The following is a 25,550-nucleotide window of genomic DNA, read 5'->3' as shown; positions in this document are numbered from 1 at the left end:
CCAGTAATATTGAATCATATTAATAATTAACACTTCACAATAAATTCTCATTAGTTAACATTAGTTTATGCATTAACAACTACTAACCATAAGCAATACATTTGTTATTAATATCTGTTAATACTGGTTAATACAAATACATCTGTTCATTATTAGTTTATTTTAGTTCAGGTTCATTAACTAATGTTATCAGATACAAATGTTTGAAATTAACATTAATAAAGATTTAGAAATAATTTGGAAGTATTTTAATTGTTAGTTCATGATGTTAACAAATGTTATTGCAAAGTACAAAGGAGTATTAAATGTCATTATATTTAATTACTTAACACTTAATTGCTCTAATTTACTGTAAATTCCACCCGTGTTTGTTAAAGAAAAGAAAAGGAAAATAAATAATTTTGCATTGTATGGCAAATCTATATTTGTGCTAATTGTTTTGACAGTATTGAAGTTAGCTCAGTAGAATGTCCAGTCTGTTGAGAAACAATATCTATAATTCTAAAATCATGGGAGTATATAAGGATTATTAATGATGCATTTATTTTAATATATAAAAATCTCTACTGAATTCCTCTTCCTGTCATTCAATTCAAATTCAGCATCATGGAGCAACACCAATTCAGCTCCAACAGCCTCAGGAACTGAAAGAGAGCCAGTTGGTAAATCCATTAAGTATAATGTGTGTTTGAGGTCTGAAGTGGTCCAGAGTTTCAGCATGATGCAGTCATGGAAGAAGATTCCAGCACAATGAGTGTCCCACTTGGCCAGGCTGTCAATGATTTATGAATGAGAAGCTTTCGCTTGGCTCTCTGTAATTCCCTCCAGAACGGCTGAAAGAGAATTGAGCTTTCATTACAGCAGCCCGTGACAGACTCTTACTCCGGCCAAACCACAGTCATCTGAGAACCACTGAAAGGTGAACAGTGTCATTTTTATAATGTTAAAGGAGTCGTATAGGCCTACCCAAAATGTCCATTGATACACACTCTAAATGATTTATAGAAGACTTTTAGAGTACATTTTACACGAAAATAAATCTCAGTCTTTCTACTTCAAACCCTGCTGTGTTACTTGCCGATTCATTGTAATTATTTGGAAATTTACTAGGAATTAATTTATTCTACAACATATTTCTAAGTAAATGCTGCTGAGCCCCAAAGAAATAAGACTATTAGGCATATTAGAAATAGGCTACTAACAATGCACCCTGAGCCGACTGAAAATCAAGGACAAAAAATATTTTCATCTTACCACTGTATGTGTCAGAGCAAAAAAATGAAGTGCAACCATCTTTAGAATTTTGTCTTTGAACTTCTGTTTTTGCGGTTGCTTTAAGCATCACTATTGCAGAGTAATTAGCTGCATGGAAAGTTATCATGAAGACTGTAATGTTTAAAGCGGATGTCATAGCAAATTTCAAAAGACCGGGAAGTTTTTAAAACAAGTAGTTCATTGATAAATTTGAATGAACTCTTCTTGCTGAAAGACAAGAGACAGAGTGCAGTGCTGAAAATGGGCAGAGCTCCATGAGCAATGTTTATAAGCGTAGCGCTGCTTTATTTACTGCAGTAATCAAGTAAACGCTATATCACTGCTGTTCCAGAAGCGCCACCTGCTGTCAGAGAATGAATTTGGCTTCTCATTTAGCCTGTCAGCTGTTTTTGTTTCGTTCAGATGTTTTATATTGTACAGATTCACAAAGCTGAAGTCAGACCATTTAGTTTTTCCTTCAAATTTCTTAATCTGATTCAAATGAAAAACTGCTCATGCTTTGGAGCATCTGTGTTTGTTTCAAGATTTAAATGCAGTGATTGCCTTTAACTTTAAATGGAAAGAGTAAAGGCATAGATTTCTTTTATTTGTATTATTTATTTATTTGATTTGGGATTGGTATTATAATTTCAATTTAGCTTTGTTATTCAACATATGTCAATTTCACAAAGAAATGTGCAGAATTTTATGTATGAGAAATAATAAAAGGACACATTTTATTTTTTTATTTGGATTAAATCTCATTTCGTTAAAAAACATTGTGAGAAAATCATATTGTGAAATCAGTATCATGAATCGTATCATATCATGAGGTTAAGTGAATCTTTACATCACTACAGTATATGATCAAATTTGTTATCACTTGATATAATCAAAACAACACATACAAATGTATCAAATATCATTTATTTATTTTCTTTTTTTAAAAAATCACTTTTATATCTTAAAAAAAACTTTCATTTTATTTGATTGTAATGATGTAAAATAAAGTCTTTACACAGTCCAAGGATGAAATAATCAAAACTGAAATACATGAATCCTCATGGGTGCTAAATACAAGTACAAACATGAGGCAGAGTGAAAGAGCGACCAAGATGTTTCCTACAAAACAGGTCGGGAAGTCAGTACTCAGTCATCAGAAAAACTCCAGTGTTTGACAAAGAAAACTAAACCAAGTGAAAGAGAACAGCGAGAAGATATGTATGATCAACTCTATAGAGGAGATTGTGGTTCTAAAGGCTAACAAAATAATGCAGAAGTGTCTTGGGAAGAGGCACATTCATTAGAGACAAAAAAGAGAGAAAAGCCTGATTGAATCCTGACATATGTGACTAGACCCTCCTAATACCGATATCCTATTTGGAGAGATGTTTGACACAGTTTCGGCACATTCATTCATGCATATTCAGTTCAATTCTACATTAATGCCAAACAAGTCAACCCTCCTAAATAGGTTTTTCCTCTTCTTAAATGATTTTGAATACACATTTTGTTCTGTATTGTCACATTAATTCTTTTTTGGTAATTGTAGGGGCTTTAAACCTTAAGTCAGTGTAGATGCCATATTTAATTTACAGCTGGTTGAATAAGGTAGATTGTTTAAGGTGCTATATCATGTCATTTGTTTTGCAAATATGTATTTTTCTTGACGACAAAACAGTGCAACCCATTGAAACTGTACATCTGTCCTTCACAGCAGTGTTTTCATTCATGAAACATTAAATGTGACATCTGCATTGACTAAAGACAAAGTGTATGGATTTTGGACAAAAGTAAATTTGAATCAGTTTCCACTGTTACAGCCAGCTCTATCCATCCCAATCCAATAAAAACAGGAGTGATAATGAGTGGATAGTTCTTTCTTAACAGAAAATCAATGGAAGTCATTCTCAAAACTCGACGTGAAGCTCTGAATGAATCACATCCTCTCGTAATCAAGCATTTTCAGATGTTTCATTGCTTTGCGAGAGTAACTAGTGTTAAATATGTCTTTACAACTACATATCCTGTGCTTTAACTTGAGCCGTTGAGTGAATGAAATACATACTGTACACACGGAAACAACATAGGTATTATTGAATATAGTTTTCTGAAATTGAACCATTTGTTGAACCATTAGGAAAAAAATATGAATTGATTCAAATGAATGGATTGGAAAATCCATTTAAAAAAAGAAATATTGGTGAACAAAGATGTGCTAGCATTCAAAAACGTTCGTAAACCACCTGTTTTAAATTTCTCCATGTTTGTCATTAGACAAGTGATGTCTGCATGAACTATTTGTTTTTATTATTTATTTACTATTAATTTGAATTGTAAAAGTGGTTGTCATTATATGAACATTTCGGATCTAAAAATGTGTCACAAAAAAAAAAAAAAAAATTAAGATTAGGATATGTCAGAGGCGGAGTGAGATCTGAATTAGCTGTAGTGTGAATGTGGCCTCTGATATGGCATTGCACTAGTAAGACTCACAAGAAAACCAGACAAAGAACAATATGTATGTGGCATAGGGTCTAATTCATCCAAAATATACTAAAAAAAAATTTTTTCAAACAGACATAAATCTAAACTTTGGGCCAATTTGTGGAACACCTACATTTGAATCCAAATATAAGCAGCATGAACAAGGTGTTTTTGCATTGACACAAAACCCCTTGGACTCCCAGATATGGTCCATCTGGAAGTTCAGGCACTGTGACGTTGTGCGTGGTGTCTTGCACGCTCGACTTCTCCTCGGGACTTCGTCTTGCATCTTCAAGAGGGGCGTAACACTTGCCAAAGGCAGACTGAATAAATTTGCACAGCTGAACTGCGGGGGACCCTTCCAGCCGAGCGTATCACACATTTAACAAGGAGAGGTTTGATCCAGAAGTTAAACTGGTGTGTGGAAGTCTATAATCTGACTGCATGTGGATGTGTGTGTGGCTCCCTGGCATTGGCGAATTTGCCATGGTCACCGTTGTTCTTGGCAAAACATTACAAGATGGGGTGTGGAAGACAGAAAGCTGCCAACATTGGCGTGTCTTTGTGTTGTGCTAAACTCAGCCATATAACATCAATGTCCCCTCGCATTGAACCTCTTGCTTTCATATATTTATAGTTAGTGACAAACTCTAACAGAGGGATCTTCTTGCAGCACAACACTTCCCCCAATCTTGATGCGCTCCCTCCTTGAGGGTTCCTGTGCCCCCGTTTTTATCCCTGTTGATTCAGTGTTTCAGGGTTGTGGGGGGGATGGGGGGCTCAGATGCCATTTCCCATTCCCTTACACAAGGAAAGGGTTTCTCAGATTCGTCAGAGTCTCTCAATGTCTCTGTACTTTTTGCGCAGTATCGATACCTGGTCCTTGAACAGAACGGGATCCAGTCTCATCTGCGAATGGACCAGGGGCATGGTGCCAAACCAGCTGGCAAATTTGTTCATGCACATCTGCCGCTGGGCAAAGTGGTCAGGATCTGCCCAGCGTGATGCCCTGGACGTCTGCAGATGAAAGAAAGAGTTAATTAGCTGCTATATAAACCTTTTTTGACATAAGAGTGGATGCGGTCATTTATAACTTGATGCACAAGACATCTGGTGTCATCTGCATCAAATTATTTTTATCAAATTAGATTGATTAAAACACTCAATACTGTTATATAAAAGCTGTTTAATATGTTTATATTTTTTTCTTCTTTTGCAATTAATTTGTCACCAAAAAATTGGTTTGTAATCTGCTTGCAAACATAATTTTAGCAAATTTAAACTGCAAAATAAAAAATAAAAAAGAATTGCATTAGTTTACATGAATGAAAATATAGAATGAGTTTTTAATAAATTGTCATGAAAATAAAGAAAATAGCTTTTAAGCAATTACTAAAACTAAAATGAATAAATTAGAATCTGAAAATGTAAAAATAAAAACTAAATCAAAATATTTATAAATACTATAATAGAATCTAAATGATACTCAAATAACACTGGTTCTTGAAAGGTATTATGACATTAAAGTAAAATAAAACCATCTTTGATTTGCAAAATCAAATGCTGAGGGAAATCAGCAGACACATTCAAAATAACACACTCTCATTGTGAGAATAGCAGAAGCTGTTGGAGGAAGCTGAAGTATTTCCTCAAGTCATTATAAGCTATTTTTGGGAGGTGAAAATGGTGATGCACTTATCTCAAACCCTTCCCCAGAGTTCCAGATTTAACTCTGCAGGAAATACTAGCGCTCACAAAGCTGAACATAAGAGGTGATCACCTTAAAACTGAGAACAGTGACAATTACATTGATTTAATGCATTTTGTACCTGTCCCATCATCGTCTCCTTGTACTGCTTCTTTTGAGTGACCTTGATAGGAGGCATCTTAGTGACCGCTGACACCAGGAAATTCATGAGGATGTCTTCACAGTTTGAGAGCTGGTCGACCATACTCTTTAAGCTGCTGGGCAGGTATTGTGTATACAAGTAGTTGTAATACCTGGAGCAAAGAAAAATGCAAAAATGGGCACCGCCATTTGTACATCATCCGCGTTCAGCTAGGTTTAGCTGTACGTAACAGTTTGTTTTACTACTTGATATTGACAATTGGTGTGTCTTTCCATATTATTTGAAAGTATTATCTTAAGCAGTGTTGGGCAAGTTACTTTTAAAAAGTAATTAGTTACAGTTACTAGTTACTTCTTCCAAAAAGTAACTAAATTAGTAACTCAGTTACAAATTTTAAAAGTAACTAGTTACTTAAGAAAGTAACTATTGCGTTACTTTCAAGTAAAATTAAATTTTAAATGCTCAAATGTGACCCCACCTCTACCCCTCTTTAAAGGAACTTAAAATACATGTGCATGTTCAATTATTTATGATAAATCTGAATAGTATAATGAAATGGACACTTAATACAATACATTATTAACAGAAACATGAAACATTGTACACACATCTGAAGTGAGACTAGCCTCCAATCAAATTCCATGTATGTAGATATTATGTTTATATAGTGGATCAATGCAAATAACACGATAGATTTTTGGGAACTTTTGATATTTCCTTTTATTGTTTCTTTAATTTCTTGAAGGAAAAAGTAATGTATACTTCTATTTAGAGAAGGCTACTGTTGGATTATTTGGGCTCGTCGCCATACCTGTCTCTCGTTGACTGACTGGCTTGTGTTGTTCCTTGTGTGTCCTGTCCTGTCCGACTATGCGTTATGATGGGTTGTTCGCAATTCATGAGCGTTAGTGATGATGGGTCGTTCGCGAATGAGCGTTAGTGATGATGGATCGACTCGTTCGCGAATGAGCTTTTGATGAGTCGTTCGCGATTCGCGAATGAGTCGACTCTAAGAGCCGGCTCTTTTAGTTGAACTTCGGGAGCTGGCTCGCATATCTGAAGAGCCGACTCTATTTTTTTTCAAATTAAGCCTATAGAAATTAAATAATTATGTAATAAAAATTGAAATATTATAGTCAAAGTCATTTAAAGAGCCGTTTGTGAGCCAAAGAGCCGGCTCTTTTCAGTGAGCTGAGTCAAAAGAGCCGAATTCCCATCACTACTATGCGTGCTTTCGAACACCCGCCCAACTCTACCTCTGATTGGCTTACAATGAAATTTTACTCTACCTCAGCCAATCATCAGCATTTATGGGCTTGTCTCGTGCTCTGCCCACTAACCAAGGAAGAACAGTAAAAAAAAAAAGATTTGCCTCTCGCTCAGAGATCTAGTTGGTCTGATGAAAAAAAAGAACAGCTTCATCATCTGTTATAGTAACGCGCCGCATTTTTTGGCAGTAACGGTAACGGCGTTATTAAGATGAGAAGAGTAATCAATTAGATTACTCGTTACTGGAAAAAGTAATGCCGTTAGTAACGCCGTTATTTATAACGCCGTTATTCCCATCACTGATCTTAAGTGTGAACACACTAGTTTGTAGTGCAAACAGTTTTACCATTTCCCTACAGTGGCTAATGAACCAGAGGTGTTCCCCGGAGGCTTACTTCCGCGTTGAAGAAATAGGTGGATAGGAGGATGGCAGCTCATTCCACCACAGATGAACAGAGAAGGTGAAGGTTATGGAAAGTGACTTAGTGTCTCGTAAAGGAAACTTACCTGTGGTAGAAGGCAGCTCCAGTCAGCACCATGGAGTAGTCATTGGTCCACTTGGAGGTGTAGCCCCAGCGCTCCTTGTTAGAGTCCCAGAAATGGCTCCGTGCAGGATATCCCACGATCCTCTCTGGAAAACTTTGCCAAACCGTAAAGGCAAAATCCACCTTTGAAAACAAGTATTACACATAATAAGTACTTACTTAACCATGCACAAATAAACTCTAAGATTTGTCACTGTGTTGAACAATTTAAATGGTTTCCAAAAGCTCAGACACAAACATGATTTCAGAAATACTAAAAAGAGTGTAACTCAAATTAGTGGTTCAAGATATCGATATCTAGAGAGCAGTGCGACTGGTAACCAAATAATTGCTGAGAATACAATTTTATGCTGTATGTTTGAAATGAAAATCTAATAAATTTTTAAAACACGAATCAATTTAGTTTGCATAGTACTAATGGAAATTGTGATAATGCAAATCTCGAAACCAGTTACAATTTCAGTGTCTTTGCCAATAAATAGCTTCGTTAAGTAATAGTTTTTGTTATCTATTGTAATTGTTTTGTCTAATGACATTATTTTTAAAATTCTATTGATTTCAATAAGTAAAAAAAAACAGCATTTATGTATGACAACATATATGACAAGGGATATAAGAAAATGGGTACTTACGACTTTTATTTCACAATTCTGAGAAGAAACGACTGAATTGTGAGATAAAAGCCTGAATTGCAAGAAAAAAGTCAGGATTGTGAGATAAAAAGTTGTAACAAACTATTTTGTTTTTTATTTTGTGGCAGAAACAAATAAACAAAATTGTAAGATGAAAACTCAGAATTCTTGGGGGAAAAAGTCAGAATTGCGAAATGTAAACTCAGAATTACGAGAAAAATAAAAATTGTGAAGTGTAAATCCAGCATTTCAAAGAACTAAATTTCGTCTTATCTCTTCTTAAAAAATGTCAATTTTTTTTTAATGATCTTACTTGTACATAAGACATATGCTTCTCTCATTATATTGAGAGATTTGATGTTATTGGAGACATTATCACTGATGAGGCAATCATCGAGGTGAACATTACTAAGTAACTTGTGTGTTTATGCTTTAACTCCTAGGGCCCTATTTTAACGATCTGAAACGCAAGTGTCAAAGCGCGAAGCGCAAGTAACTTTGTGGGCGGGTCTCGGCGCTGTTGCTATTTTCCCGGCGGGATAAATGGCTCTTGCGCCCGGCGCAAATCTAAAATGGGTTGGTCTGAAGTAGCTTCATTATTCATAGGTGTGGTTTGGGCGTAACGTGAAATAAACCAATCAGAGCGTCATCCAACATTCCCTTTAAAAGCAGGTGCGCAAGTTCCATTATGGATTGCTATTATTATGGCGTATTTACCAGGCGCACGCCAGGAGCGGTTCACAGCCGAGGAGACTGATGTTCTTGTAAGAGCAATGAAAGACAGAGAAGTTGTGTTGTATGGGGATGGGAGAAACCCACCCAAAATAGCGTCGGTTAAACAGGCGTGGGAGGAAATAGCCACAATTGTTTCATCGATTTTTTTTTTCCTGGTTCTTGACGGACAAACCAATTTGTCAGATGTCCTTATATACATATATGACCTCAAACAGGTCTGATCCTTAATTACTACAATTAGCCTGAATAATTTGTAAGCTAGATTTATGCCTATTTTTTCACATCTTCGTGGCACACCACAATGATTTCCGTCATCTCATGTGTTAATATTTTTTTTAAGTGTAACAATTTATGATTTGCAAAAATAACTGTTGCATCTGTGTAGATTACATGAGCAAAGTGTATGCGCGTTGTGCACGCTATACATTATGGTCAAGCATGCGCCCTTAAAATAGCATAATGAACAATGCGCAACGCGCCACTGACTTTAGACTAGGTTTTTTCTGGTCAGTGGCGCAATTGTTTAATGGAACAGCAAAATAGCACCAGGGATCGTTTGCGCCGGAACACGCCTCCTTTTTTGCGCTGAACCGCCCAGGGAGCGCAAGTTCATTCACTAGTTTAGCGACGTGCTTCTGTGGAGGGAAAAGCGCGCTTTGCGCAGGTGCAAAATAGGAATGACACATGCGTCGGTGTACAAAGTCAATTGCGCTGGGTGCAAGATAGGGCCCCTAGTGTGCAGAAAGTTAACCTGTTACTTTAATAAGCTAAAAGTACCTAATAATGTACAACAAAATAAGTACTTTCTTATACAACTTACGCAAAATTCACAAAAACCTAGAACCATTCTGATTTGCTGGCTCACCTCTGTAGTCGAGAGCACAGTGTCTTCGTCCAGACTCAAGACTGCATCAGTTTTGATGATGTCATAGGGCAGGAATCGGCTGCTCATTACCTAAACATGGAATCAATGAAACCTCCAGAAAATGCTCAATATCTTTGACTTTAGTTAAGATAAATATTCAAGGCAGAGTGCAAAACCACAGCAACAGCAAATCTATACACCATCCATCATGTCATCACCAGACACTTCATTTGATATGATGGGAATATAAAGACAGCACGGTTGAATGAGTGGAGATTCACCTTGCTCTCGCCCTCGATTACAATGACTGGAACAGAGGTGGAGGGCCAGCGGTGCTTCGCTGGGAGAGGCTTGTCACAGTTCCACAGGACAATGATCTGACACAAGCACATAGTGAGAACATCAGATGATGTGAATCCAGGATCGTTTTTGTTTTCTGTTTGAGTATATTCAGAAAATTAAAAGTATTGCTGTGATGCAAAGCAGATATTTCAGCTTCAGCATCACATGATCCTTCAGAAATCATTCTAATATGCTGAACTGCTGATTAAAAAAACATTTCTGATTATTATCAGTGAGAAGAACAAAAATCTTTACTGTCACCTTTGATCAATTTAATTTCTTTCAGTATTTCTTTCAGAAAAAAACAACAACAAACATCAATTTTAATGTTGATGTCTTAATAAACCAGATTAAATCTAAAACTTACAATATTTGAAGAATGGAATTAGTCAATCTTTTTTATAATGCCTTTAGCGTTTGCCAGTTCCTCAATGATATCATCTTCCAGGAAATGACATCATTTTAGAGGGAAACAAACAACAGGACAACTTTGTTCCAGTGAAAACAATGGATCTGATTAGTTATGTGACGTCAAAATATTAAAATTAACTGAGCTGATGTCCTTACGAACGTTCTCTCTTTATTAATATTCAGTTCAATTTGTTTGCACTTGTGGTACTTGACCTGAAAATATTTATGTGAATCCAGGCTATAAAACTGTACCAGTATCTCAATGATACTAAAATGATACACTGATTAAAACTGAAATGAAGTATAAATATTAGACAAAAAAAAAATGTATATCATTAAAAAAACTTGCCTTTGCAACTAACTGCAATGAAAGCTATGAATGAAAGCTAAACAGAACTATAAAAATAACAAAAGCACATAACAAAATGAATAAAATGTAAACTAAATTTACAACTGAAAATATAAAAATAAAAGCTAACTCAAAATACTATAATAGTGCATAATTAATACTAAATTAAAACTGACCTGTGCACAGTACTGTGATTTGGCCACAGCCACTAGCAACTTGAAAATCGGCTGAGACTGAGATACCAGAGGCGTGACAGCGTGAATCACGGCTGTGAACTTCTGCTGTGGTTTAACACCTGTGAAAAACATGATCAATATATTTCATTCAGACAATATAAATATAACACTGACTCCATACCCATAGCACGTTAGAAATACCATATTTTCCGGACTATAAGTCGCACTTTTTTTCATAGTTTGGCTGGTCCTGCGACTTATAGTCAGGTGTGACTTATTTATCTAAATTAATTTGACATGAACCAAGAGAAATGAACCAATAAAAAACATTACCGTCTCCAGCCGCGAGAGGGCGCTCTATGCTGCTCAGTTCTCCTGTAGTCTACACTGAAAACATAGAGCGCCCTCTGGCAGCTGTAGACGGTAATGTTTTCTCTCAGTTCTTGGTTCTAAATAAATGCGACTTATAGTCCAGTGCGACTTATATGTTTTTTTCCTCATCATGACGTATTTTTGGACTGATGCAACTTATACTCAGGTGCGACTTATAGTCCGAAAAATACGGTAAACAGAAATGCCCTGCTTACCAAGTACGGCGTAGAAGAAGGGAAAATCACCCAGGTAGGACGAGTATTGGGGCAAAGTGAAAAGTCCTCCGGGCAACCGGTTCCACATCAGTGTGCTGCGGGCGTCATGCTGCAACACACGGTCCTGGATGATCTGGGAAAAGCATTCCAGAAAAAAAGATCGGAAAGTTATGAGATGCATCTCTGAAACATTTCCCATCATTAGAGTCTATCAGACTCACTTCAACATCAACAAGGCTCAAATCTCAAGAGCGTTTCATAAACATGAGGCCATCTGGACTGCAGCCATGTTTATTCGGACACATATTAATGCTCGGTATCACAGATCCACCCTTCAAGACCTGACCCGGGTGTCCTCTTACACACCAACAGCAATCCAGCACATCTCAGAGAGAAGTGTGTGAAACCAGAGCCTGAGCCCGGCCTGATGTAGCTCCGTTTACATTCAGGAATAGCTCCAGACATGACTGACCGCATGAGTTTGTACAAAACCAGAAATTATTGAATTATTTTTCATTTGAAAGAAAATGAAGCTTCTTTTTAGAACCATTTAGATCTAGTTCACATTATGGTAATCAGGAGTTATTTAAAATATTTATACGTAATGACTATTTATGCTAATTTTACTAAATAAATCATTGGTCCTTGATTATTCTCATTACATTCTTAGCGTTCGATCAGTTAATATAATGATAATTAGAAACTCATAACTACATCCGATTGTGGATGCATGACAGTAATGAGAACAGTGCTGTGAAAATGTGCTTAATAATCATGAAAATCACAGCGCAAAAGTCTTAATGGTCCTAAAATGAGCTTCATTTTCTGCTAAATATAATTTCCCATTTTATTCCCTGTTCAGATTTAGGGTGAAGTACGATCTGGACAAGTTTTTGCCGGATTTATCTGATTAGTCTTTAGGTTTTGATGGCAGCACGTCTTGTTTTAATTGATCAGGATGTTCCTTACCTCCAATGTAGTGAGCACAATTTTCTCCACAGAAGAGAAATACGCTTCCCACAAGAACTGCGTCTGCTGGCGGAGAGACAGAATGCGATCTTGATGGATGGAGCGAACGGTCGATGGAATCTGTGAGGAGACGGGAGCAGTGTGATCATGTGTTTTCTACTTGACAGCCCTTTCCAGTCAGAGGCACCAGTTAAAATAACTGAAACTCTCCCTGCGGACGGATCACTCTGACAAATATCCTCTTCAACCAGCAGATGAATTTTTAGAAGTAAGTTCAACCTCAAAGTGAAAAACTTTCTTACTCACCCTCATTTAAGTCTTTTGCTCGGGTGATTTCTAGGTAGTTTATAGGGTGTTGACATTATCTAGTTGCTATGTGGTTACTAAGGTGTTCTAAGTGATTGCTGAGCTACAGTAAAGTATAGTGTGATTGACAGACAGACAGATAGATAGAATGACAAAATGACAGATCAAATGATAATATAGAATCATAGAACTATAGATAGAATGTTAGAAAGAACGATAGATAGATAGATAGATAGATAGATAGATAGATAGATAGATAGAACGATAGAACAACAGATGGATAGAATGATAGATATATAGATAGAACGATGGATGGATGTATGGATGATAGATAGATAGATAGATAGATAGATAGATAGATAGATAGATAGATAGATAGATAGATAGATAGATAGATAGATAGATAGATAGATAGAAAGATAGAACGATAGAATGATAGAACGATAGATCGATAGATAGAACTATAGACAGATAGAACGATAGAACGATAGAACGATAGATAGATAGATAGATAGATAGATAGATAGATAGATAGACAGATACACCGATAGACAGATAGAATGACACAGAACGACAGATAGATAGATAGATAGAACGATAGATAGATCGTTAGAACGATAGATAGACAGATAGATAGAAACATAGATAGATAGATAGATAGAACGACAGATAGAACGATAGACAGATAGATGATAGATAGAACGATAGATGGACTGATAGATAGAATGATAGAACGACAGATAGAACGATGAATGGATGGATGGATGGATGGATAGATAGATAGATGGATTGATGGATGAAACAGCAGATTGATAAAAAATTATAGATGGATGGACGGACGGACGAAACAGAAAGACAGACAAATCAATAGAATAACAGAACAATAAAAATGATAGATAGATAGATGGATAGATAGATAGAATGATAGACAGAATGATAGATAGATAGAACGATAGACGGATTGATAGATAGACAGAACGACAGATAGAATGATAGAACAATAGATCGACAGATAGAACGATAGATCAATAGAAGGATAGATAGAACAATTGAACGATAGAGTGATATATAGAACACTAGATTGACAGATAGATTGAATGACAGAACGACAGACAGATAGATTGATAGATCGATAGATCGATAGAATGATGGATCGATAGAGAGATAGATAGACAGATAGACAGACGGATAGACAGATAGACAGATGGATAGACAGACAGACAGACAGACAGACAGACAGACAGACAGACAGACAGATAGATAGATAGATAGATAGATAGATAGATAGATAGATAGATAGATAGATAGATAGATACATAGATACATAGATAGATAGATAGATAGATAGATAGACAGACAGACAGACAGACAGACAGACAGACAGACAGATAGACAGATAGACAGATAGACAGATAGACAGATAGATAGACAGATAGACAGACAGACAGACAGATAGATAGATAGATAGATAGACAGACAGATAGATAGATAGATAGATAGATAGATAGATAGATAGATAGATAGATAGACAGACAGACAGACAGACAGACAGACAGACAGACAGACAGACAGACAGACAGACAGACAGACAGACAGACAGACAGACAGACAGATAGATAGATAGATAGATAGATAGATAGATAGATAGATAGATAGATAGACAGACAGATAGATAGACAGATAGACAGATAGATAGATAGATAGATAGATAGATAGATAGATAGATAGATAGATAGATAGATAGATTAGATAGACTCCTGCAGTGAACACTGGAGCACAGCTTCAGGTCTTGCTCAGTCTGTGCTTCTGTTGCAGTATTTATTGAGAGGAGAAGTGAGTCACAGAAGGTGTGAGCGATTATTAAAGTCTCTCATCACTGTAAACACACACTCCCCTTGAGGTGGATTTTCATTACAAATGTCTCACTGGACAATTAGTCTCACCTTTTTGTTGAGCCGGTCAGTGCCACAGGGGCACGAGAGCATATTAAAAGCAGAAATGTGCTACTGCGGCCTGACAGAAGCTGTCACTACGGACTGCCTTCCTGCCGCAGGCCGCTAATCGGTGAGGGCAAGAGGTCCCATTTCAATTACAAAAAAACATGCACTCGCTTTCAGCTTGGAAGTCTCTGGGGGTCTGCAAACCGTCACTAAGAGCTGTAAGCTTGTGCCCGGCAAATTAGCATGTGACATTAGAACGATATAATTCAGGCATGATTAATTAATAAAAAACGCATGAGATTGCATGAGGTTAAACCATTATAAATAAATATATATATATATATAAAATTAAATTATCTTATGTAGTTTTATGTTATGTATTTTAATTTTTGTCTTGTAATCAAATGAAGGCAAAAATAACATTTAAAAATTAATAGTTTAATAAAATGAAAATTGAACAAAAACTTTACATTTTAAAATTGGATGAATAATAAAATAGATTTTTTTAAGTTAGAAAAATGTGTGCAAAAAATAAGTAAATAAAAAAGAAAGGAAGTAAAAAAAACATCATTATTATTATTATTTCTAATAATAATGATAAAGCATTATATTTCTGTCACATTTCTGTTATTTGATGGGTCGTCAAAATATATAATAATAGCTTTTAACAAACAAAATAGTAAAATGCTCATGAAATGAACTCTCAAAGCAGTTCTGCAGATGAAGGTCCTGTGTTCTTGTACTTATAGTTTGACAGCAGATGCTGAAAACACGTCAGCATTATTCATTTACACAGAGACACGCAGCACAGGCAGGACACAGTGTACAGACCTACTTTTGATTTATTCATCCAAAATTAGCCAAATTCCATGACTTTCCACATTATACAGTAAATTAGATTTTTATGACTGAATTTTCTGGGTTTTCTGCATTGTGGAAATGACAGTGCCCTGTCTAAGACACTTTCTTTTGACAGCACTGCATGCAGTTTTCACAGAGAATACAATACTAGAATGTATTTCAGTTAAGATGCTGCTCATATAGGCAGTAGACAGCAGGCAGCTCACTGTTGTTTCAGACAGAAACAAACAACAGAGTGAATCACATAAGCCTCATATATTCTGCAAGTCGTACCTGTAGAAGAAGTCTCTCGTCCCCAATGACAGCGGCCGTGTGCCAGTCGATGATCTCTGAGAAGGGAAGCTCCCAGCCGTTACTGAGCATGACGGGAACACAAGCGGCCTGCGCGCAAACACACACACACACACACACACGTGTTAAAACAAGCGTCATGAAAATTTTATTAGCGTCTTCAAGTGGAAAGTCTGAAAGCAAGACGAGCTCTGACTTCAGACTGAGAAATGAGTGAGGGAACATGGTTTATCACATCAGTCATGTTTCTGCTCCATCTTGAGCTCTGGCAAATCTGGGAGTAACACAAAGGGTAACACAAAGCATGGCTCTGCCTGTCTGAACTGAGTATTCATGGGTCAACAATGAAAAAGAGAACGTGAGATAATCATCAAGAACAGAGGAGGAGACAACTGCAAAAAACCGGGGAAAAAATCGTAATAAATTGTGCTTTTAATATTTTTTTATATATACATTATATGCACCAATATGGAAATATACAATTATGTGCAATATGGGCGTTTATCTAAAAAGAAATAGAGCAGATTCAAGCCGCTGTGCATGTACACTATCAAAATACAGCAACAAATGAGTTTGTGTGTCTTGTTCCTGAAGTAACACCGTAGCAGCAGGTACCAACAGACAGATGGTGCATTTTTTATAACATCTAATGACTACCTGGACTCCAATTTGCATATCAGCTGCCATTATTGGTCATTAGTGCAGAGCTGCATTCATTATTTAGGATGGAGTTACAGTGAAAACAATTCCAAAAGCTCAAGAAAAAAAAACAAAAAAAAAAAACATCACCTCAGTACAGGATAAAAAAAAAAAAAAAAAAAAAAAAAAAAAAAAAAATTATATATATATATATATATATATATATATATATATATATATACACATTTTGTTCATAAAAATGTATAGTAGTTTAATACCAAGTAGTGTTGTTATGATTTACTAATATTAGATGAAAGAAATTGCCTTAGCAATTAATTGAATTAAGTTTAAGGATTAAAATTACTAACTGAAGTAAAAAAATCTATATTTTAAATTAAATTAAAAAATAAAAAAATCTAATAAAAATTACAAACCCCTATTTAAAAATAAATATTACTAAAATCAAAATAATTAAATGACCAACTAAATTAATATAAATAAATTCCTAAAACAATCAATTAAAAACACTGAAATAACACTGTTATGGAGATGAAAGATAAGGATGAAATTAGATATTTTTTTTGTAAATTTGGACATGCTACCATAGAAATATATATAAAAAAATAAAAAAGTAAAACAAATAAGATGGTATCACAGTATTTTCTTGCTTTTTTGAACATCCATCATGGTGATAAAATGAAATAAAAACAAACAAACAAAAAAGAACACACAAATAATTCAACTAAATCACAAAATTACTAAAACTAAATTAAAACTGAAAAACAAAAGCTACCTTTTTTAAAATTAAAAGTTTAATAACAAATGTAAGTTCAGTTACAGTTTATGAATTTAAACTATTAATAAAAAAACGTTATATAATATGAATAATACTAAAACAACACAGTTACCAAATCCAAACATTTTGAATTCCTTTTTAATAGTTATAATAACATGCTTTTGTTGCAAGTGTGGACATGCTACAATATACCAAGTTATTTTCAACATGGTACAACAGTATTTAGATTTTTTTTGGACGTGCATCACAGTAAATGTTTTTTGGACACGTATCATAATTAATTTATCATGCTCTGTATTAAAAGCATTATCTATCATCAACAGAACTTTATTGTAGATGAAATCCAATATTCATAACTGTGTGTGTGTGTGTGTGTGTTTGCACAGGCTTGTTGTCCTGCCCCTAATCTGTAAATCTGCTCCCACCCTCTGACCTCCCCTCATCTCTAATATCATCCCGCTGTTATGGACTAATCCTTGCAGTGTTATTAACCAGCGCTTCAATCTGCTGAAATACATACAGACCAATGAAAGACACAAATGCACATACACAGCATAAAAGCCCTGCAAACCTCAGCTAGTCAATCCTCAACACCCACACAATTCAAAACACAATATATAATGGTCTGTAAAGCCTCATGTCTGCACAACATCAGACAACCTGAAAGAGCACAGCCACACTCCCACACAATACACAATAGACGGCCGTCTGACATTACACCATAGTGCTGGTTATGGATAAATGTGGATTTGACAAAGTAATGAAATACCACAAATGAGATCTATTTAATATCTCAATTGCTGTTTATATGAAACATTTATTTTAAATTGGATTATTACTGTTTTCATAGTATTTTTGATTAATTAATTGCATTTTTGGTGAGCAGAAGAAAAATAAATAAAAATAAAAATAAATAAATAAAATCAAACTGACACCAAACATAGTAGCTATGAAATCAAGTGATATAAAGGGGTAACATGAATCAACTTTAATATATGTGATAATAAATTTAAGGAACATAATTCATATTTATCAAATATATAACATATCTATAACAATTTAACTATATATAATTAAAAAAATTATTTCATTATTTTTTTTAAATTTAAATTTTACATTTAGGATAGGCTATATAAAAATAAATAAATAAATAAATAAATCAGTTTCTTATGCTCACCAAGGCTGCATTTAATTGTTAAAAAATGCATACAAATTCTGAATTATTATAGTTTAAAATATTTGTTTTATATTTGCATATTGCATTAAAATGCCTGTGATGCACAGCTGAATTTTCAGCATCATTACTCCAGTCCTCAGTGTCACGTGATCCTTCAGAAATCATTCTGATATGCTGCTTTGTTCAAGAATTCTTGATTTCTTGTTATTATAAATGTAGAAAAGAGCTGTGCTTCCTAGTGGGTTTATTTTAGTGGAAAGTGATACATTTTTGAGGATTCTTTAATGAATAGGAAGTTTAATTAGTAGAAGAACAGCATTTTATTGAAATACAAATCTTTTGTAAAATAACAATTGTTTTGACTGTCACTTTTGACCAATTTAATGTGTCCTTTCTGATTTGCAAATATATGCAAGTATATCACATAGCCTTAGTACTGATGGTGAAGAGTGTGTGTGTGGGTGTGTATGTGGGCTGGAAACACAGAACCTGCATGCAACTGCTAAGTATCTTGGTGATGGGAAGGAACTGGAAAACTGTACCTGCAGAGCCTCCAGGAAACGGAAAGAGCCCAGGCGGCGTCCTCGAGGCACCAGACAAAAAGTGGAGTTATGTAGCATTTCTTTATAGTCATACCTGTTAAGAAAAAGAAAAGGAAGGAAGCACATATTAAGAACCAAGGTCAGAAACCATCCTGCTGCATGAAAACAGGAGGTGAACATCATATTTGCATTGTTACATAACCACCCATCTAGGGTTGGGGAGTTAGTAACAAAATAAAAAATAAAAACTACTACTTAAATTAAATTAAGTTAATAATAGGAAACTCAGTTAGCGCTCATCACATCTGGCACAGATTGTGAATCAAGCATGTTCAGTGGCCTGAACACACTTATACATTCACTGTGGAAAAAAGCAACTACATACTTTCCAGTTTACAGGAACGTTTGAGTCACGAATATCACTAGAAAACTACATAAAACCCCCTGTTAGAGCAACAGAATTCCCCCCAAATGCTGTCTCCACTATTCAAACACAATTGCTGAAGAATTACAACTATAACCAACAGAACTAGTCTAAATAACCAACTATGTCTTCATAGCAGCAACTGGCAAATAACCAAAATAATCTAGCATCCCATAATAACCAGCCAAAATTCCAACGCAACCAGCCAGAAGCCAAAGCGACTCCTAGTAACCTGCCACTCAGCAACTACTCAAAATACCAAAGCAACCATCTGGAGTACCTTAGCGATGTCAATTAACCAGCTACAATATCTGAGCAACCAACTATAGTGCCACAGCAGTGTAGTATACTGAGCAGTGTAGTATTGAGAGTGTACTGGGCAGAATGCAGTGAAGCATAGCATGCATTATTATACTTTATTAAATAATTTAAAGACTTTTTAAATAAAACAATGTAATTCATTTTTATTGCAATCAAGGTGTTTAGACTAGTTTGTCATAAATACTATGAAATCATTCTAATATGTTGATTTGATGCTCAATAAACATTTCTTATTAGTATTTTTGTGATACTTTTTTTTTTACAGGATTCTTCGATGAATAGAAATTTTAACAACAGCATAAAAAAAAACAACTAACATTATAAATGACTAAAATGTATGTAAACCTTTTACCACACAATAAAAAAATACTTTTTCAGAGTTTATATCTCACAAAATCTGACTTTGTTTCTAGCAGTTGAAATATATACCTCACATTTTTGAGTTTATCTCTTGCAATTCTGTTTATATCTCGTAATTCTGATTTTAGATCTTAAGATTCTACATTTATATAACTCGATTCTGAGGTTTTATCTCACAATTCTGAGTTTATCCACCACAATTCTGAGTTAATATCTCATAATTCTGAGTTTATATCCCACGATTCTGAGTTTATCACCAACAATTCTGAGTGTACATCTTGCTGTTCTGAGTTAATATCTCGTGATTTTGAGTTTATCCCCCACAATTCTGAGTTATTATCTCGTAATTCTGAATTGTATATCCCTCAATTCTGAATTTATATTCTAAGTTTATATCCCACAATTCTGAGTTTATATCCTGCAATACTGTTTATATCCCACAATTCTGAATTTATATCCTGCAGTTCTGTTTATATCCCACAGTTTTGAGTTTATGTCCTATAATTCTGTTTATATCCCACAATTCTGAATTTATGTCCTGCAATTCTGAGTTTATATCCCGCAATTCCAAGTTTAAATCTCACAATTCTGTCAAAAAGTCAGAATTGTGAGACAAAGTTGCAATTACCCTTTTGTGTTTTTATTTTTAGGTAAAAACAAAAAATGTCTCCTGTTTGTCCTAACGCCAGTGCGACTGATAGAAAGCACACATCAATCTAACCTGCTTCTTGTAAAAGGGGTTACAGACGTTTAGCGTCATAGTATGAATCACACCCGAGTGTGCACAGACAGTCAGAAGCGAGCTCTTAGAAATCCCCGTTCACGCTCTTGACCTCTCGACCTCTGCTTTGTAGGCTGCTCTTGCACTATGGTGGGATAAAAGCTTCAGCAAATGCTTTGAGCAGTGTTTCAGTCGGCAGTTGGATTAAGGGGCTGTTTGGAATTCCTAATTCGACATTCCTGCTTTTTCACCCGTCTCGCCCTCCCTTCTCCTCTCTTACATATTCTCCTCCACCACAATCTACACTCCTTCTCCTCCCTCTCTCCAATGAGTAATCGTGATGCCGTGCATTCGAATGTGAAGTCCCTGAGGTCTTCCTTCACCTCTGCTCTTCAGCGTGGATGAAGGAAGGTCAAGATGCCTGCAGACAGTGAGAAAGAAACTGCCTGGACTTCGGGTCTGATGCTCTCCAGGTTTGGGATGAATGGTAAAGCTCGAGGTTGAGAGTCGGCAGGTGTTGTAGGAAGCTGTAATAACCTTAGATGACCTGTTGGCTCAGAGGGCAACCTGATATGGGTTGTCTGAAAATAGGACGGGATGATGCATTCGAAAGACTTCATAATTCGACAGAACCACACAGCTTATCCTGCCAGCTCATTGTGTGCAGACTAATATTTTTAATATGTCTCTCAAGCAGATATTTAAAAAGAATGTTTTGTGTATTTCCAATTTGGTTGTGCTGTCCTTAAAGGCTGTCTGCAATCATTTAATAATAATAAAAATAAAAAAACTTAGCTGGGACTTAATTTTATTCATCACAAATTGACTGGATGTAAAGTGAGCACACATACTAGAATGGGGTTATTAAATGGATTATTAAATTAATGGACTGGGTTCAACTTAAGCTCTAGTTTATTTCTTGAAGCCGGATGGCAGGCGAGACCACAGCATAGCACAGCACACGTCTCCTGTTATAATGAATCGCAGAGAGTTCACACACGCAGGTCAGGGGTAACTGCAACCCTACGCCATTACTCAAACACAAGCAGCCAGTCGAGCGCAGTGCAACCTGTTTCTATGACCATTCGGGCCGGGGTGAGGAAGTGATGGAGTGGGTTGTGGGAAATAACTTTCTGTTGGAATAAACACATCCATATTTCAGCTCCATGGGCCACCACGATGATGATGACCACACGCAATTCCTGGTTCCATGAAGAAGCTTTAACATTCATGGAAACTTTACACTGCACAAAACAGCACTTTACAGTGGAAAAGAAGGTTCTTTAGATTATTAAAACGTGGTTGTTTACGGTTTTGGGGGGACTGACTTTAAATTAAATTAATTTTTTGCATTGAATGCAACTTAAGCTCTATTAGAAGCATCTGTTGCATGTTTATTACCACTATCATACATTTGAAAAAATAATAAATTCAAATTTTTAAATGTGCCAATTTGAAAGTTTTGAATGCCAAATGAATATACGCAACACGTTATGGCTATCTATCGCCAGAGGTACTATACTGTTAACTAAAACTATTTAAATGGTTTAAAACAAATGAAATTAACTAAATTTAAATATCAGAAAACAAAACTAATACGGAATTATTTTATGTTTACGTTCAAATGACTGAAATAAGTAACTAAATACAATTTAAAAAATCACTAAAAACTAAATTATTAAAAGAGCTTTGCGACTGTTTTTTGAGGTCAGCTGCTGTAAAGAAAGCGTGATGTTGCTGTTGAAGGTGTGTCTTTAAACGGCAGACGACACTCACCTGACGCAAATCTCGTCTATCAAGTTGACAAGTGCGCAAGATGCATAAGAAAAAAGAGGGAACTAGGACGTAGGCGGTCAAACGGTCTAAGTTTTCTTTGTTATGTTTATATTTGGCATTGTTGCCATAGCAGCCGGTTGGCATGGGTGGCATCTGTGCCTTAAATCAGATTAGTGGAAATGAGAGCTCGGATGGCAACTGCTAGTTTCACCAACGCTGCCAACCTGCTTGTAATGACTGTGTAATCAGAACAAGATTAAACCCATACTTAACACCCGTCCCGACGCTCGTACACACGCACAACTTCATGAGCATGTTACAACTGTTTTAACATCCATGGGATCAAGAGAAGAGCAGCCTCTGAAGATACTGATTGAAGCAGATCCAGATGAAAGCAGTTGGTTTGAGTCTCTTGTGGATGGCAGTAAATCCAAGGCACCATGACAACATATGCACTTACAATACAGATTTATGATGCCGCATTTTGTCCTATTAAAATCCATTCACATAATATAATAAACTGACTCATAATCCAAAAAGCCATACTTTACAAACAGCCCAACACAGTGCATTTGGAATATTATATTATTGTTTTTATTTGTTAAATCCCCATTTTTTTCTTATTGCAAATGCAATACCACTGTACTGTGATCTGTTCTTTTATAACCAAAAATAATATAAAAAAATGCATGAAAAAGTATTCAAAACGCATCATTTAAATCACGATATCATAGATATAGATGCAGAAGAAAATATCATGAATTTGTATCATTGGGTTATGAACAAAGTTTTAAGCATGTACCATGGCAAAAAAATATACTGTAAAAAATCCAACTTTAGAAAAGTTAGTTAAATTATTTGTGTGAACCGAACAAAAATACTCGGAACATGTCGCTACCAAAAGTTGTATTTGTAAAAGTATTTGCTCACAACATATCCAAATGTTTTTCTAACTTTTCAAATAGAGTCATCTGAACAAACAATTTCACACTGAACAATATTGCACAAGTTCCCAACATGCATTGCAGCTTGATTTTATGTTAATTATTATTCAAATATTATCATTGTTTTAGAAATGTGTGGCTTAATTTATGCTTCTGCTGCTGTTGTCACTGTCAGTTAGCTGTCATGTGGATCAGAGTTTATATTTTTACTGATTTACAATTTGTTGATCCTCACTATGGTTGAGAATAGTATGCTATAATGCATCTCATTGCAATGCATTTAATACATTTGTCTATTAGATGTTTGCCTTAACAAGCAAATACTACCCATATTATAAAAAAGGATTTAAAAATAAACATAAATCTAAAACAAAGAGTATGGTTTAAAAAAAGATTAGCATTGCTAAAAGCTAAAAGATATTTGTTTGCTCAGACAGATCTTTCGACACTCAGTAGACTTACTTTTATGCATTAGATGAACTAAAGTTTTGAAGTTGTCCGTTGCTAGTTGAGTTAACTTAAGTTTATTGCGATAGATTACTTTATTTATTTGAGTTAGGTCAACTTTTTTCTATTTTTTTACAGTGTACCAAAACAAACATGATATTACTATGTTTGATCAACTGTTATGGTTATGGTATTGTAATCATTCAGTATAATGGTGTGCATAAACTGGCCAGTATGATTTTTTTGTAGAAATCAATTTATTCAGCAAGGGGGCATTCAATTAATCAAAAGTGACAGTAAAGAATGTTTTTAATGTTACAAAAGTGTTCCATTTCAAATACATTGAATTTTCTATTCATCAAATCCTGATATATCTATTTTTTTTGACAACAATATTTAGCAGCACAACTGATTTCAACAATGATAATAATAAATGTTTATTAAGCAGCAAAGCAGAATATTTTAATGATTTCTGAAGGATCATGTGACACTGAACACTGGGGTTAAGATGCTGAAAATACAGCTTTGCATCACAGAAATAAATTACATTTTAAAATATATTCATAAAGAAAATGGTTATTTAAAATTGTAATAATATTTCACACTTTTATGTTTTATTTTATTTTATTTTTATAAAATCCTGCAATATAGAGACTTCTTAAACATCTTTCTCTTTAACATTAACACTAAACACAGGTCTTGTAACTGTAGACAAACTGCTTTATGCTTCTGCTGGTTAAACTCGGTCAAATCTAATAGAGATGTTTTCACTACAATGGAGTCACTACAATGCCAACTACACGCTTCCCCTTTAGCTTGTTAGACAAAAGATGCCATTTGACTTCCACAAACAACAATGCATGTTAGGATCAAAAGTGCAACGGTTGCATCCGCTGTCTGCACAAGACATTAATGGCTTAAGCACAGCTGGTTTGCCGATGTCCATTTATCCTGTAATCCTGCACTGCTGACAGAGCCAAAACGCCATTTGTAAAGTCCAGAAGAGCTACTGCAAACTACAGAGGGAAAAAAAAAAACTATCTAATGGTATGCAGTATAATAAGCACAATTATATTTCATGCAATTATATGGCATGTAGTTGTCAAAAATGTGCCCTAAAGGTGAAGTGTGTCACTTTGCACATCAAATGATATTGCAAAACTGATGACCAGTTTCAAACGGGCTGTAGTAGTTAAGCATGGCCCATCTACTTTCTAGTGGCTTTTACAGCCTTGTTTTGTGTTTATAATCCATCTTACAAACCATTCCAACTAAAACTTTGAGGGAAAAATATTTTTAAATAAGAACTGAATGAGCTGTTGAGCTTAATGGTGTTAACGTTGAAGTCAAGCGACCGTAGCCTATGTTTACAATCTGTTGATTGTATTTAGGCTTCAAAGCTCATTGAAAATGGTGTTAATTTGTGAAGATTATCATGATGAACAAAGCAGAAGCATAAACTTTTGCAGGCCACAGAGTTTATTTTCTGCAATAATCCAAAAGCCAATGGAAAAACCTCTTGTGTTTTTGTCGA

General features: G+C 35.2%; 1 protein-coding gene across 1 annotated transcript in view; it reads right to left on the bottom strand.

The window, feature by feature from the left end:
- Window positions 1-2,165: 2,165 nt before the first annotated feature.
- LOC127975010 (exostosin-1a) overlaps window positions 2,166-25,550 on the bottom strand; it is a 52,342-nt gene continuing 28,957 nt past the window's right edge. The window contains exons 2-11 of the mRNA XM_052578718.1: window positions 19,024-19,117; window positions 15,852-15,959; window positions 12,472-12,591; window positions 11,503-11,635; window positions 10,916-11,034; window positions 9,919-10,014; window positions 9,638-9,727; window positions 7,368-7,528; window positions 5,571-5,742; window positions 2,166-4,758 (exon numbers count right to left, since the gene is read on the bottom strand). Coding sequence (XP_052434678.1) covers window positions 4,573-4,758; window positions 5,571-5,742; window positions 7,368-7,528; window positions 9,638-9,727; window positions 9,919-10,014; window positions 10,916-11,034; window positions 11,503-11,635; window positions 12,472-12,591; window positions 15,852-15,959; window positions 19,024-19,117 — 1,279 coding nt within the window. The 3' untranslated portion in view covers window positions 2,166-4,572. The remainder of the gene's footprint in view (window positions 4,759-5,570; window positions 5,743-7,367; window positions 7,529-9,637; window positions 9,728-9,918; window positions 10,015-10,915; window positions 11,035-11,502; window positions 11,636-12,471; window positions 12,592-15,851; window positions 15,960-19,023; window positions 19,118-25,550) is intronic.

This window comes from Carassius gibelio, chromosome B16 (assembly GCF_023724105.1).
Source record: "Carassius gibelio isolate Cgi1373 ecotype wild population from Czech Republic chromosome B16, carGib1.2-hapl.c, whole genome shotgun sequence".
In the NCBI taxonomy this organism is placed as follows: domain Eukaryota; kingdom Metazoa; phylum Chordata; class Actinopteri; order Cypriniformes; family Cyprinidae; genus Carassius; species Carassius gibelio.
This window is presented reverse-complemented; position numbering and strand designations above follow the sequence as displayed.